This window comes from Carassius gibelio, chromosome A17 (assembly GCF_023724105.1).
Source record: "Carassius gibelio isolate Cgi1373 ecotype wild population from Czech Republic chromosome A17, carGib1.2-hapl.c, whole genome shotgun sequence".
Taxonomy (NCBI): Eukaryota; Metazoa; Chordata; class Actinopteri; order Cypriniformes; family Cyprinidae; genus Carassius; species Carassius gibelio.
Window position 1 is genome coordinate 10,174,407 of NC_068387.1, and position 15,959 is coordinate 10,190,365.

The 15,959-nt window shown below is 37.4% G+C and overlaps 1 protein-coding gene and 1 pseudogene across 2 annotated transcripts; one reads left to right on the forward strand and one right to left on the reverse strand.

Annotated features, from left to right (window-relative positions):
- Window positions 1-292: 292 nt before the first annotated feature.
- On the forward strand, window positions 293-7,798 carry LOC127933490 (paired box protein Pax-9-like). Of its 2 annotated transcripts, XM_052530522.1 has the most exons (4): window positions 293-450; window positions 972-1,604; window positions 3,575-3,714; window positions 7,027-7,798. In XM_052530522.1, exons 1-4 carry the CDS (start codon window positions 447-449, stop codon window positions 7,243-7,245), a joined length of 996 nt encoding a protein of 331 aa, XP_052386482.1. In that variant the 5' UTR covers window positions 293-446; the 3' UTR covers window positions 7,246-7,798. The 2 variants fall into 2 exon arrangements, with proteins under 2 accessions (XP_052386482.1, XP_052386483.1); XM_052530523.1 differs by lacking the exon at window positions 3,575-3,714 and having other exon boundaries at window positions 7,027-7,797.
- Window positions 7,799-12,109: 4,311 nt separating this feature from the next.
- The window catches only part of LOC128031606 (mitochondrial 2-oxodicarboxylate carrier-like), a 31,803-nt pseudogene continuing 27,953 nt past the window's right edge, over window positions 12,110-15,959 (reverse strand).

Genomic DNA, 15,959 nt, shown 5'->3' on the forward strand with positions numbered 1-15,959 from the left:
ATGAAACAAAATTAGAGTGCAATGTTTCAAACACTTACCATTCTTAGATCTGTCTAAAAAGAAAACCAACACTCGGGTAACCCTGTCCACTAGTTCAAAAGCGAGAGGGGGAATCTTATGCCAGTGCGAACGCCTGCTTGTCAAACTCGTCAGCCAATAGAAAAAGAACATGGAAGAAACGCGCGGTTTGATTGGCTGGCAGCACCTAATTTTGGAGACTTGTGTAAAGGGCCAGCCCATCATTTTCTGGGATTGAAATGTAAGCCTGTGCTCCGTGCCATCAGGAAACAGAAGGCGAATTTTCCTCTCTTGCAACTAATCACTATCGCATCCGCCTCGGACGCTTACTTTTCATTCACATCAACTTCGTTGCAAAACTGGACTCGGAACAGGTCAGAAAAGGACATCATAGTGAAGTTTCCTTTTTCATCGGGAGGCTTAACGCAATGGGTAAGATCCACATTTCATGTTTTTACATGAGAGCAGGCATGCATAAACACTTTTGGGGGGAAATGGGTTAGACAGTTTAATAGCTATGTATCGTGCACGTCTCGACTCAGACTTTTAAATCGACTGATGCTCTGACGGTCAATTCGGGTAACAGAATAGTTATTTGCAGCGGATGAGCTTAATCGCGTCCAGAACTGGGGTGCTTAATGTGCAGTTTCGTTTATCATTACCTACATGTTAAAGAATGTGATGAACGTGATGAACTTGTGATTTTTTTTTTACATAATTTGTAAAGTAACTCTTTTTTTTCCACACTATGCATTAAAAAGTAAAAGATAAAACTAAACATCAACGGCAATCTTTGATTCAATGCAAATATAAACAGCACATAACGAGTAAACTTACTGAAGCATTTATGCACAAGTTCTTTTGTTTCAGACGCGGTTCAGGGGCTGGTAATAAACAAATAAAAAATCTGATGTTTTATGCAATCCTTTTTCTTCATATATCTGCATCACTAGAGCCAGCCTTTGGGGAGGTGAACCAGCTAGGTGGTGTTTTTGTGAACGGAAGACCCTTACCCAATGCCATCCGGCTCAGGATAGTAGAGCTGGCCCAGCTGGGCATCAGGCCTTGTGACATCAGCAGGCAGCTCCGCGTCTCTCACGGCTGTGTGAGCAAGATTCTGGCTCGGTACAACGAAACCGGCTCAATACTTCCCGGCGCTATTGGCGGCAGTAAACCCAGGGTCACGACCCCAACCGTGGTCAAGCACATTAGGACTTACAAGCAACGGGACCCCGGCATTTTCGCTTGGGAGATCCGAGACAGACTGCTTGCGGACGGTGTGTGTGATAAATTCAATCTGCCCTCTGTCAGCTCGATTAGTAGGATTCTCCGCAACAAGATCGGAAACCTGTCTCAACAGAACCAGTACGAGTCGAGCAAACAGGGCCCTCATCCTCAGCCCCATCCCAGCCTGTCTTACAACCACCTGTACTCGTATCCAACACCGATCTCAGCCACTGGGACTAAAGTACCAACTCCGTCTGGCATGCACTCTCTTCCTGGACACATGGCAATGCATAGGATATGGCCTTCCTCTCATTCTGTTACAGACATTCTGGGCATTCGATCAATAACGGAGCAGCAAAGTAAGCATCCTCTCAGTTTTTGGTAAAAGAAAGTCCTTGTCCGTCTGAGTGCGTGTGGGGCATGCGAAAAGACATTGTTTTCGAGCCTGTCAAAAGTGTGTCTGTGCAACAGAGAAAAATTGAAAGATTATGTTTGGTAGTGATTGGAGACCCAAAACGTTAGGAACATTATGCAGTTCAAAAGTCTGTGATTTTTTTTATTTTTATTTGACAAATATTTTATTTTAGCCTATCATGTACCCCCCCCCCCTCCTTTTTTTTTTTTTTTTTTTACACCGAGGTGAGATGATACAGCGTGCTGGAATTTGTGCAGAAGCCCCACGTTTGCATTGAAACAGATGGTTTAAGGCTTTTAGTAATAATTAGGCAGCGGATGTGGAATATTTTGGAGAACGAATACTCGGCGCAGCAGAGCAAAAAAATAAATAAAAATAAAAATAAAAAAATAAATAAAAATTAGGTGTTCACTATGTGTTACAAGACTAGGCCAACATTTATCTCTCAACTCAACTCCTCACAAAACAATTTAAGCTTACTTGCAAATGTCTACACAGCAATGTTGTGCTTTTCAGTAGCCTATCTTGAATTCACGCCGAAAGCATTTAATGTCACGATTTATTTTAAGCAATATAGGCATTAAAATTAATTTAAGAGACGTCGATTTTATGGAAATGGAAGCACACGTAGCCTAATACATCTCTTTCAAATCGGGTTGTCTGTTCTCTGTGGTGTGTTTTGTACAGTAAAATGTGAAGGCCGCAGCCTGTCCTATTTAACTGTAGTTCTTTGCCTATTTTCAATGGAAATTTTGACATTAATGTTTCAAAGGCAGAGCAGGATTTTGCGTATAGGCGGCCTTTATAAACCATGAATGCATTTCCAAATTATTAGCAGATGTTTAGGGAAGCTTTTGAAAACCCAAATAAAGCATTATGTTAGCTACATTCGATAAGGTGTAGATTGCAACCGTTTCACAAACCACAACATTATGAAGCACACACCAACAAAACATCCACAAGCACATACTTTTGGACAGTTTGTTATCATTTAGAGCTCTCTCTCTCTCTAATGCACACAGAGACGCTGATAGTTGTTGCTCAGACATCATCTGCATCCGGTTTTCATGCTAAGTAGTAGGCTACGCATTTTAATTGAATTTGGTCTTTGTAACTGTAGATTTGTTTACCCTAATCGACCTTTTTTTTTTTAAATAAAAGAACATCTAAATTGATCTCCTAGACCCATACAATCGATTTGCTCACTCCAACAAAATATAGCATCGTTATTGTGTATTCCTGTTTATACATAGTGAAACAATACAACGAAGCACACAGATCCCGTGAAGGCAGGGGAAAAAATCTACTTTGTGGCCCTCTCAGGTTACAACACTGGTGGGCTTGCTTTTCCAATTTCAAACTTTAGGAACCGTGGATAATATAATATCCATCAGGCACAAAGGGGAAACGGCTAAAGTAAATCTAATTTGTCCTCCCAGGAAGATTCTGGGTAAATGCTCCGAGGGACTCCATGACAGTGTAATCTTTATCTGATGTACTGACCACATCAATTCACATTTTTATATCTCTTTTGCATCTTCGTTTGAACAGAAATATCGCATATATGCAACGTGTAAGGACATCATATATTTGATTTATTTAATTTAAAAACATGTTTTAGCCTACGTCACTAGGATCTTAACCTGCTTATGAAATACGAAATACGGGTTTGGGCCAGTTTACGGTAAAGGCTGCACACGCTATATATATATATATATATATATATATATATATATATATATATATATATATATATATATATATATATATATATATATGTTTAGTGAGTATGGTGAGTCTGAGATGGTTGACTGTACAGCAGCTTGCACTGAATAAGTTGTGCTTGTGGCAGGTCTACTCCCCACGCTTGTCCTGTCTGACTTCAGTCTTCCATGTCTCTGTTTTGCCCCCCAGTTAGTGACAGTCCGTCCTTTCCCAGCGCCAAACTAGAAGAATGGAGAGCTATTAACAGGAGTAATTTTTCACCAGCGAATTCTCCACTAGTCAATGGTGTGGATAAGCCTCACTTAGAACCTGAAGCAAAATACACACAGGTAAAGCAGCCTCCCATGTTAACAGAAAACCCAATCAAATCCAATCTGGAAGGAGCAGGGGGAGAAAAGAAAACCTGATTCAGCAAATTAATAGTAAAAATTCCATAACTTCTTTTTTCTTCTCTTAATTCCGTGTGTGTGTAGGCTAATAGAGTAGGTTATGTATGCGAGTGTGTTTCTTTGGCGTGGGCGGGCATCTGAGGCCTTGTGCAGAATATGTCATTTTCTTTATAAGAAGTATTTACAAATTATATTTAGTATCTCACGTCAAAATTAACGACAATGTTTAGCCTAACTGTTTGTTTTTGCACAGCTGTTTATGTGCATGACTAGCTGTTTGTACAATGCAACGTTCATGCGTGCAATACCCCCGTGTAAAAATGTATTCATATCAGGCAATACTTATTTGAGAGCGTAATACTGAGTGAAATACTATGACAAATACATTTGTAAAAAACGTTTTGATCTAATATTTTTTGGATTTTTGCCTACATTTTGCATAGTTTTAAACATTAACCAGTATTCTTTCCTGATTAAGAAACTTTAATTACTTGAATTATGCGTTTACTTGTCATAAACGTGTCAAAATATGTTTTTCTATGATTTAACGATTTTGTTTTTTCAGAAGAAAAATATTTTTTCCAGTTAAATGATTTATGATTTCTGTGCAACATGTTCATATCCAAAATGAGCCGAAGAAAAAATAGAACAACAATAAGGTTAAATATTATTAGCCGATCAGTTTATGATTAATTATTCTATAATTCAGTTTCAGACTGTAAATATTTTGTGTACGGCTTTGTATCGAAGTCTTATCAGTTACTTATTACATTTTATTAAGTCTTTAAACATTTGCCTTACATACATGTAAATATATAATAAACAATAAATAAACATTTTAAGTGGTTATCTTTGTTTTTAATGCCAATTTATACCTGGAGTCTCCCTCCTAAGTCAATAAATATGCATTCTATTATACTTTAATAAACACGTGTATTACAATTATTTCTATTCTTATACTCACCAGAAACTCTCGGTTTGCTAAACCCCTGACCTGATTTACATTAGCAGTACTCGGATTGATATTACCATCATCATTTTTATTAATATGCTATTAAGGAAACCCCTTTGGCTCGTAGTTGGTTGTTCTGAACACTGTTGTTTTACACTTAAGCGCCGTACCGACATGTAAAAGACAAAAAAATTGTTTTTGTGTTTGTAAAGAAACTCCTGCACCGGTGTGTTGGCTGCTCGTGCGCTTGAATGAGAAGGGAGAGTGTGAGCGGATTAAGCGCGTGCCATCCGGTGCAGACGCTCGAATTATTTATTCGCGCACTGCTGGGCAGCAACAAACAGACTGACTAATCGTTTGTTGTGGGTCTTAGAGATTTATGTGTCGTGGAATACGATGGAGTAAATCTTTGTTAGTGATGCTGAAACATTGTTTTGGCGTAAGTTATGCGCGTACTGATTGAAACCTAAAAATTAGAGTGATGCCTAGTTTGCTCAAGGAATGAAGACTGTATCCTTCGGATAGATGATGAATAGCACTAACTACCGAATGTTTGAGTCTGTCATCTTGGATAAATGATCGGACATCACAAGTCAGGCTGTATTACGCAATAAATGAGGACAGTGAATAGATAAATCACTCTGGCTTAAAGAAGTAATTTGTATCTGTCACAAAGCCCAATAGCTTGAAACAAACAAACAACAAAAAAAAAAGAATAAAAAACAAGAAAAGTCATTGCAAATTAATCGTCATTCACACGATTTTAATTCAAACAGATTCGTCTCTCATAACTGAAATAAATCGATACATTTCATGTACATTTACCGTACAGTGAATTAAGGTGTAGGTTGCTAATAAAATCATAAAATTTACTGATTATTTTTAGTCGTATTTCGAAAACTTTGTTTAATCACAAATACCAAATGTGTTATTGAACTATCTTAACCTTAAAGCATAACGCGATATGAGTGTATGTCTATTACTTGAATCCTCTAGACACAGCGTGATGACATGCTTCATTAACAGACACAATAGCCCTGACAGAAATATCATTTGGAGGATAAAATAGGACCTACATTAAGTTTACTTAATTTAATGTTATAATATTGCTTATAATGATGTAGAAAAACAATAGGCTAACTGAAATCGGATGATCTGGTCATACTTAATACAGCGAACGATTGAAAGAAATAATTAGAAAATAATTTGTCACTTCTTATTTTAGTCAACTCCTAAGACTACACACATTTTTGTTTGAAAATATATCACCATATATATGCATAAAACCTATTTTACATCTATTGTAAACAACAACGCACAAATTCTTGTGCAAAATATGTAGTATAAGGATAAATACATTTTTGTCTAACATTTTGTAATCACTATATATATATGAATATGAATGAATATATATTTATATATTGGAATGGCGCAGTAGTTTAGGACTGATTAATTCCGACGATTGGATTTTGAGCTCGGTAAAATTTTATTAACGATGTGCAAAAAGTAGGCTACATTAGATTATTTTAGTAAAATCATACTGAAGGAAGCTTTTTAAATAATAGGAAGCTAATAAAGCAACCGCCTTAAAATGTTCATATAAGCCTGTTTGGAACATATAACACTGGGAGGCTATATGGAGTGTCCGAAAAAAATAAACATTAAATCCATGTGAATCCATGTAAAGTGTAACATAAAAAAAGTTTTTATTTTATTTTAAATAACCTTAAATGTTCGCTATGGCTTTTTTGTTTTATTAGTTCGTACATGACTTGAATCATACAACGAAATACAGATCATTGCAGAATGCAAATGGTTAATTTCTATGCTGTTTAAGTAATGAATTAAAAAAAAAAAAGAATACTATAGATGTATGCATGTATGTGGGAATAGAGCTAGGGGTCAAGTCATAATGAGTAAATCATAGGCAAATAAAAAAGGGGGGAGATTTTATCTGTGGAAAACATTTCCAGTAGTCAGAGACCACCCTGTCAGAATTACTTCCTTTATGTTGAAAAGCTTTGGTAAATTCCCCTCATCCTGAACTGATATTGACATTCTGCCAAAGCTTTTCAGATATTCCTGCTCTTGCATTTCCCTCCATAGAGCTTTTCCACTTCCGTCATATCTTTTAATTTCATATCCTTTATCTCCATTCACAGACTCTCCAGGAAACTCTGTTTTTAACATTCACCCGTCACTATCTTATCCTCGCTGTCGTGATATCTTTATGTTGACATCTCAATAGCCATGTGTGGTCTACAGACAGAAGTCTTACGCTCCCTGCTCTCTGTTTTCAGATGCCGAATGGATTGCCCACAGTGAACAGTTATGTCACAGCTCCCAGCATCCATCCTTACCACCCTCCCACCCAAGTGTCACCCTACATGGGGTACAGCGGCACCACGTCGGCCTATGTGACCGGCCCCACATGGCAGCCGCCCAGTGGCAGTGCTCTCTCTCCCCACAGCTGTGACATCACCACCCCGCTGGCCTTCAAGAGCTCGGCTGCCACGTGAGACTCCGTCCATTCGGTCGCCGCCTGGGCTCTGTGACTGTAGCACAGTGGGGTCACAGAGCAGAACGAAAAGACCACAACAGAGAACGAGAGAGATGGGGTAAAACACAACAACTTGGACTTTTTCATCCTGGCTCTCTCTAGATGGACCAATCTTATTGCTTTACAATATTTATAAAAGACATGTCGGATGAGCCATCCACCATTCTGTATGCCCACATTCTCTTGCTCCATATCAGCATCTCCCACTTGCACAGGACAAAAGAGCAAGAGTGAGGATATGCAAAGGCCATCCTGTCCGATCTGATTTGAGCAGAGGATTTAGCAGTAAAGAACATCAGCAATGGTGTGCAGTGCACTTGGTCTGATAGTGTTGGGCATTCCTCATGAAACTGCGTCATCACTAGCCCGAGACAAATTTTGGTGCTTCTCTGTGAATATGTTGTTTGTTTTTGAATGTTTCCAAGAAATTGATTGAATATGCAAATCTCATGTAAAACAATTGACCAGTTTGCATTTAAAAAAAAAATTCCAGGGTGTTAAAAATGGCTAATGTTTAGATGTTCTTTTTTTTTTTTTTTAAATGTTTTTGATAAAAATCACATTTTCGTCTTTTTTGGATACCAGTTTCACTTCACTAAAACTCTATGTCAGAGGTCTTGGGAAAAGTTATTACATTTATTTATTAGATTGTAAGGTACGATGAATGAAGTGCAACTGACACGGCACCAGGGAGAAGAGGCATTATGTGGGACAATGACGCACATTCTAACAGGAGCATTTATTCATGCAACATTAACGATCAGTGAAGCTGCACACCTCCAGACATTGCACAATGAAATTGAATGTATCTTATTAAAAGAGTTGTGTAAAAAAACCCTGTTGAATATAATTGTATTTCATTATTTATGTGTTGCCTACATTAATTCGGATGAAAATGTGTTTTATATTTCCATAGCCCTACTATATACTAACTAATTGTCTCTGTTATTACTACTAATTAAAAAATAATAATTAAGTGTACTAATTATAACTATTATGTAGTTTAACATTTATTGTTTAATTAAATCCTTATAAACAATCTCTGATGACGAAATGAAAGATTATAGTTCATCAAAATCCTCATCCCATTAAAAAAACAAACAAACAATGCTTTAGACCATTGTTATTAATTTAGTAAATAGATGTCATTTATACAGAGATGAGATTTTCACAGTATTAGTTCTCTTGCCACTTGAATATTGAGGGAGAGAAAACTTTTGTCTCATGTGTTCAATTTACTAATCTACCAAAATAAATATCATTCAAAAAGAATAGTGGACAAAAAAGTCTTGATTTAAAGGACCGTATTTCTCTCAATTTTAAAGATAAATACCACACATGGCAAATGTAAGACACAAATGTCTTAATTTATTTGTTCTTAATTAACTTAGAATTGATGAGACTCAAGCAGAATTTATTAGAATTTATATATACCCAGCAAGAGAGAGAAACACTCACACACACACACACACACACACATGCAGCAACATGAATGCACAAACATTGCAAGGCCTTTCAATTCAGGCCACACATTCCTGAGCACTCTTGCCTCTGAGCTTTGTCTAAAGTCAGACTTGATGTGAAATGATAAGGTTATGAGAAAAAGGAAAAGCTTGGATCAGTATACTGCATGTCATAATGGGGCATAAAACTTCCCAACTATTTAAACACCCACTGCCTCCATTTTTGGTGGCCCAAAACAGAATACAAATTAAAAGGCATAGCACTGAATTTTTAAAACAAGACAAACACAACAAAATACATTTGTGTTCCCAACATCCACGCTAAACATCCACAAACACACGCTCTCTGTCCCTAACGTTATGATATACGCAGTCCCCACATGTTGCAGTGCAAACAGTCCTTCTGGCAGGCGCTGCTGCTGATTTGACTTGGAAAACACTTTCACCCCAACCCCGTGGTCACGGACCGTTGCTTCAGAATCGAGGTGCTGTTTTGAACATATAAACCACCGAAAAGGCAGACATATTGAGCCAACACACATAGAGGGCACCACGTGTCACAATGCACCAGACAAACTCCCCAGACCCTATTCTATTCAAATGAACAGCTTTGAATGCTATTTTCCTAGTCTGACGCATTGATACGGACGTTGGCTTTGCTGACAATACAAATGCATTGACTTGATGCACATATCACAGTCTTTCATTTAACACAGGGCCAACAAATGTAAGGAACGGCGATGCACAGTGAACACAACACTATTTGAGTAAAAACCCACAACTTTTTGGTTCATTACATCTAGGAGTTTGACACACATAATAAAGTACAGTCAAAAAAAGTCGTAAAACATGGCGATTAATCTAATTTAAAAAATCACTGAGAAATTTTTGAAATAACACCGACAACGTATGTTTTTTCAAGGCGGCGCGGCACACGTACAGTCCTGAGAGGAGGAAACATGACAAACACCTTAATCTTAAAGCAACCATTGAAACGGAGCAAAGTGAAAACACACTTGCTCACGCGCCCACATCTGTTTAGAATTAATTTCTATGGAAAGTCAAGTCAAATGTCACATGGTTATCTTTAGCTGACTGTGTGCAATCAGTCTGAAGACAGGAGCACGGAGCATGGTAACACTGCACAGGGGCTGCGGCTGGACCAGGCCGGGGTGCTAGCTTGATTTTCAAGGCCGGCTGACCATAAGCAGACTGTTTTCCCTTGTGTACTAGAACAGTGTGTCTTAAACGCTCAAAAGTAAGTGTCACTTTTTGTTTGTTCTTCTGGTACGGCGTGTATCTGGCTGCCACAGGGAAACCTCGCAATCTGCATTCGTGATAAAGAAAGAGTGAAGCAACTTCAAACGAACAACTGAAAGGATGAAAAAGGTTAAGGGATTATATAACAAAAGACTTAATTACCTGATATAATGCTTCAGATGACTTGGAAAAAGGTCTTTAATGAATTTAGCGGAAAACTATGAGCACCGTCTGAAAATGTGTCTGGTGTTGTTAGCCTTCGGCGTTATAACTGACATCTATACATAAGATGAGTATAACAATCGCCTTCACTGTCAAGTCAATGGAGCGAAATAAAAAGTGGCCTTTTAAGAGAAGGAGGGAAATGTGGTCTGGGTGGAATTCAAAGGATGATGTATTGTTTTAACTCATCCAACTAGTTATCTTTCAGCAGGACCGAAGAAGAAGACTGTGAATAATAGGAAACTGTCTTGCCCGACTAGGCCACAGCGCCTCATATTTTTATGATGACATCATTGGGTGTCCTGATTGTTTAGATCTTATTTGCATTTTGCAGTTTTATCATTTCAACTTGATGAATGAGCCTGCAGGCCAGGAGAGATGAATGAGAGTGACTGTCTTGGCTCTTGACGCCGTGATGACATACTGGATTTCAGAATGAAGGGGAAAAACTAAATAAATAAAACTGAATAAATAAACAAATCAGGTGATTCATTTCATTGTCACTACGGAGTAAAACCACAGAGATTGCTTTCCCACTGTAATCTGTTATTACTAATAACAATGAATTATAAGTAACAGACCAGTAAATTACAGTAAATTAACTTAAGCCTCAAAATTCAGATTATTTAAATGTTAAACAACAGCAACATTTCAGCAGAAGCGGGACAAAAATTATGGAAGACTTGGTAACTGTTTAGTATAGAGACCAATTCTCATTATTAACTAGTAGCTTATTAGCATGCCTGCTATAAACACACTGGCTGTTTATTAGTACTTGTAAAGCACTTATTCTGCTTGACCATATTCTATATCCCTAATCCTACCCAGTACCAAAACTTAACTACAGTACCTTACTAACAATTAATAAGCAGCAAATTAGGTGTTTGAGGCCAACAACATGGTACCAAAAACTTACAATTGCGAAGTCTAAGCCTAAAAAAAAATTCATGAAAGCTACAGAAATTTCTAAAAGTGAGTATAATATATATATATATATATATATATATATATATATATATATATATATATATATATATATATATATATATATATATATATATATATATATATATATATATATATATATAAAACATGTAATCTGCTAGAAATTATTATTATTATTATTATTATCATCATTATTTATTTATTCCAGCAATCAACTGGAAGTCATGAAAATTCATGGTCAAAATGTGTAATCTTGGAGTTTTATTTCTTGGCACCCACAACCATTTTCACAGATTTATCATAGCAAGGAGCAATTATTAACAAAATACAGCTATTAAATGGATACTTATAACAATAAATCTGGCTTTAAGGTGTTATAATTGCTGTTTTATAATTATTTTATATTAAAAATGATTTTAAAATCCCCAAATACTTCAGTAGACACATTTGAGTGTTAAGTGAATCAAGAGTGCTCTCAATTTGAAATACAATTGATATGGCTATTAAGAAGTGAGACCTTGAGAGCTTTGAATATCTTCGACATGGAGTGACATACAGTATGACGAATTTACAACTAAATCTTATCAAGTCAAAGTCCTAAGGAAGCCATCCAGTAGACGCATCCCTCAGACTTATTGTAAATCTGTCTTGTTCAGTCAAAGATGATTAATTTAGGTTAAAAATGAGGTGCTGTTTCTGTTTGGTATTTTCAGTTGGGGTTAGTAGAGCTACTGTGGTTACTATTACATATGCAGGCATGTGGACAGGTAACTCTCGGATGTCTCAGTAGTTGTGTTCTGTTACATATAAACATGACATGGAATGTTAAGATCCAGGGAGTGACTGTGCTGTTGCAAAGTGTCTGTGGTGGATAGTCTAGATGTCACATGTCTGAGGAGCTGTGATTTCGATCACAAGTTCTTCTGCAGCTAGTCAGACATATTCATAATCCAGCAGCATGACTGCATCTCCTATATTCAGAAAGTAAATATCAGTTAAAGGGCATTGATAAATGTCATATGATAAAGGGACAGTGCACCTAAAAATTAAAATTATGTCATCAATTATGCATCCTCGTTCCAAACCTGTATGACTTTCTTTTATTCTGCTGAACAATGAAGAAGATACATTGAAGAAGAACCAGTGTGCAGACAAAAACCACTGAGACATTTATCAAAATATCTCCTTTTTCTTTCCACAGAATAAAAGAATGAACGATGACAGAATTTTAATTTTTAGGGACAATATAGGAAACTATGTATTTATTTATGTTACCTGGTCCAAGTTTCCTTATCTTGGGAATCAGTTCTTTGTATAAGGCAATATATCTGCAGAAAACACACACATACACGCACACACACACACACATACACACACACACACACACACACTAAACTTCATGAAGTTTCATAGTTTTGGTGAAATGGACTTTAAATGGAGGGACATAAATCTCTTAGGTTTCATTAAAAAATATCTACATTTCTGCTTTGAAGATGATGGGTTTTGAAATGATATAAGGGTGATTAAATGACATCTTTATTGGTAATGCATTCCTTTTTGGAACTTGAAAACTCACTTTATATGGAAAAGAAGAGAATTAACCTCGCTTTAAACATCTTTTGTGTTCCACTGAAGAAAGTCATACAGGTTCTCAATGACACAAGGGTGAGTACATTTCTTTCTTTCTTTCTTTCTTTCTTTCTTTCTTTCTTTCTTTCTTTCTTTCTTTCTTTCTTTCTTTCTTTCTTTCTTTCTTTCTTTCTCTCTCATGCTTGGACTGTCTGTGATGCTGGAACAGGTATAGGGCACTAATAGCTGATTTTGTTGAGTACCTGCCCTAATGTGTTCAAGCTGATTTCTGGCACTGGGCCTTGCGGTATCCCTGTCCCAGCCTCTGTCCTCTGCTTGTGCTGGTGTTAATAAGGCTTGAGCCACTTCCTCTCTGCCCTGATGTCTGATTAGACTGACCCGCTGAGCGCCGCGCGCCTCGTTAGGACCTGCTTAACGACGTCTCCCATAGGGACCACTAATTAGCCAGGACTGTGTCGTGTTAGAGGGCTGGACAGGATAGGGTACCCTCTCAGCACCCCTAAAACTAAAACAGCTTCAGTGTCTCTCTCTTTAACCTATACGCACACACATACACACACACACACCCACCGTCTTGCCCAAAATCAGGCCTCAATTCTTTGCCTCTAATAACCAACGAGTTGCCGTTTCCTTTGTACAGAGTGAACGGGGCCAATCAAGGCCCTGAAGGGCCATAAAACTACTGATTCTCTCTCAGAGCTCCCCATGAGGCTTGTCAATTCAGATGGAGAGAGAGCGACAGAAAGACGCTGTGTGCATTATTAGTCTACACTAAGAAACAACAGACCACGTCAGAATCAACACAGTGTTAACACAATGGATTTACACAAGTTCCAATGGCATGCCAGCTGATCTCACACTCGTTGCATTAACATTTTTTTTTATACTTTATTAATAGATATTATATAAAAAAAATCAACCTTATTTCATTTACCCATTATTACTGACTTGAGCTCTAGATGGTAAAACATGTCCATATCCATTTTATTGATCCAGATCAATTATCCACTAAACATGTTATGTAAAGTTTATGCAATTCAAATAGATCTTTACAAAAGAAGTGACAAAGTACATTGGCGCTCATTTTCTAACATACTGTATAGCTCAGAACAAAAGGACAACATAATTACACTGAGATTTAGAGGGTGCTTAAATATGGCGGTTGTCAAAACTTGCCCTTTTGTCCCCTGAGGGCAAAGGATAAACAAAAAATGTTCTTGTAGTTGAACCTCATAGCAGTTCTGGTTGGTTTTATGCCTCTTGTCGGGTGTAATTTTGACACCTGTAATTGTAGGGTGATGGTGTAGGCCTTACTCCTCCTCACGGTACACGAGAGCCATGCTCTGAAAGCAGCTGTGGTACTTGATCTCCCCTGGAACAGGCTGAGGACCCTGGATACGGCTTTTAGCGATGTCGAAAGCAATGTTCACGCAGGACAAGACCGTTCCTGACACCAAACCGATAGCAAACCTCCTCATGAATCCAGTCGAGGATCCTGGCATACAGACAGAGAGATAAACTCAAAATTAAGAGAGTGAGAGCTTTGCTATAGCATGGGAACTTTCTAGAGTTTGTTTCTAAGATGATTAATGACGATCAACACACATTTCCTGTATTTGAAGGGCACAAACAATGCTTTACTTTAATGTTTGCTGAAGATGTTAAAGAAATATTCTGTAAAGTTACAATACAATTGTGACTTTTGTAAAATAAAGTGGTTTGAAAGTCTAAAAGTTTACATTAAGATGTATATTTTACAATGAGATGTACATTTTACAAAATGAATATTTTACAAGTTAAAGTCAGCACTTTTGGGATGATTAGTCCTTAAAAAAGAAAAGAATATGGTGAAACACTGAAAATGGAAGTAATTTTTGAAGCATTCAAAAGCAGAAATAAAACTGGTTTTAACTTTACAAAGGAAAGGTTAATAAGTGATTTTATTCACACTAAAATAATTTTAACACACGTAGTTTATTGCTACATTATTGAAGCATTGACATAACTTTTACAAATTGGCCCCATTACCTTTCATAACTGCCTCACTGTACCCCTTTGATACTAAATAAATTGCTGAAATAAGTGCTGTCGATTGCGCTTAACTGGACTATTCCTTGATGATAAAACAATAACTGTTTGATGACAGTTTTACTGGCAGTGCCATAATATTCAAAATTATGAGATAACACTATAGTTGATACGCAAATGCAAATTAACGAACACAGAGACAACGTAGGAAGATAAAGGAGCTAATAATTTTTTTTGTGATGTTGATAAGGAGAGATGAAAATGTGTATGAAAAAATGCAAGCAAGTGATCGAGAAACGAAGAACTAAAGAAAGAAGTTAAAGAAAGGGGGCACAGAGTCAAGGATGTAATGGCAAAGCTGAAATAAAACCTCATCAAGTCAGTTTATGGTAGCAGGGCACAGATTAGAGTTTCATGAGAAGAGCAAGGCTTTACTATTGGCTGAAGCAGGTCACATGACCAAGGGCAAACTTTGGGAGAGGATTTATAAACAGAGTTCACGCAGGCAGACTGGAAGGCATATGGGGACAATTTGGGTAATTGGGCTGTGACTCGACACTAGTGTATTACTGTACCAAAGGAAGCCTGAACCAGCACAGCTCTGACGTCTAATTGGCCAGAATATTTTTTACAAATGACAGCAGCCCAGCAGTGACACGCAACATCGACAGCTAAACCTGAATGTCGCATTGTAGGGGAGGAGCATCAATGTGTAACAACAGCGCTCCGCCTTATGTATGGTTTCCACATGAAACACTCCCTTCAACACCATTACATTTGCAGCACACTTTGTTGATGTTCACAGAAAAGAGTTGCTGGATTCATAGCGAATGCTCCTTAAATCTTGGAGCCTGTGCAGGATTTGGTTTGATACCCCTGGAGAAGGATCATTAATTTGGATCCTAATCCCAAGTGAGTGATTGGCTTCTTTGAAAATACTAAAGAAAAGCAGATGCTCCACTTAAAATCTGAATCAACCCAGTCGAGCTCTGCCCTTTTGCATCATTGAGTGCTGGTTGTTTCTGGGTTCTCAGGCAATGACGATCTTAGCACCAGAAAAAGGGGGAATACTAATCTTCAGTAGGACTTCAACTGTAACTCTTCCCTCCCAAAAAATACCTCAGTCTGCTTCCAATTAGTTCATTTGAGTAAATCTAATGCTCCA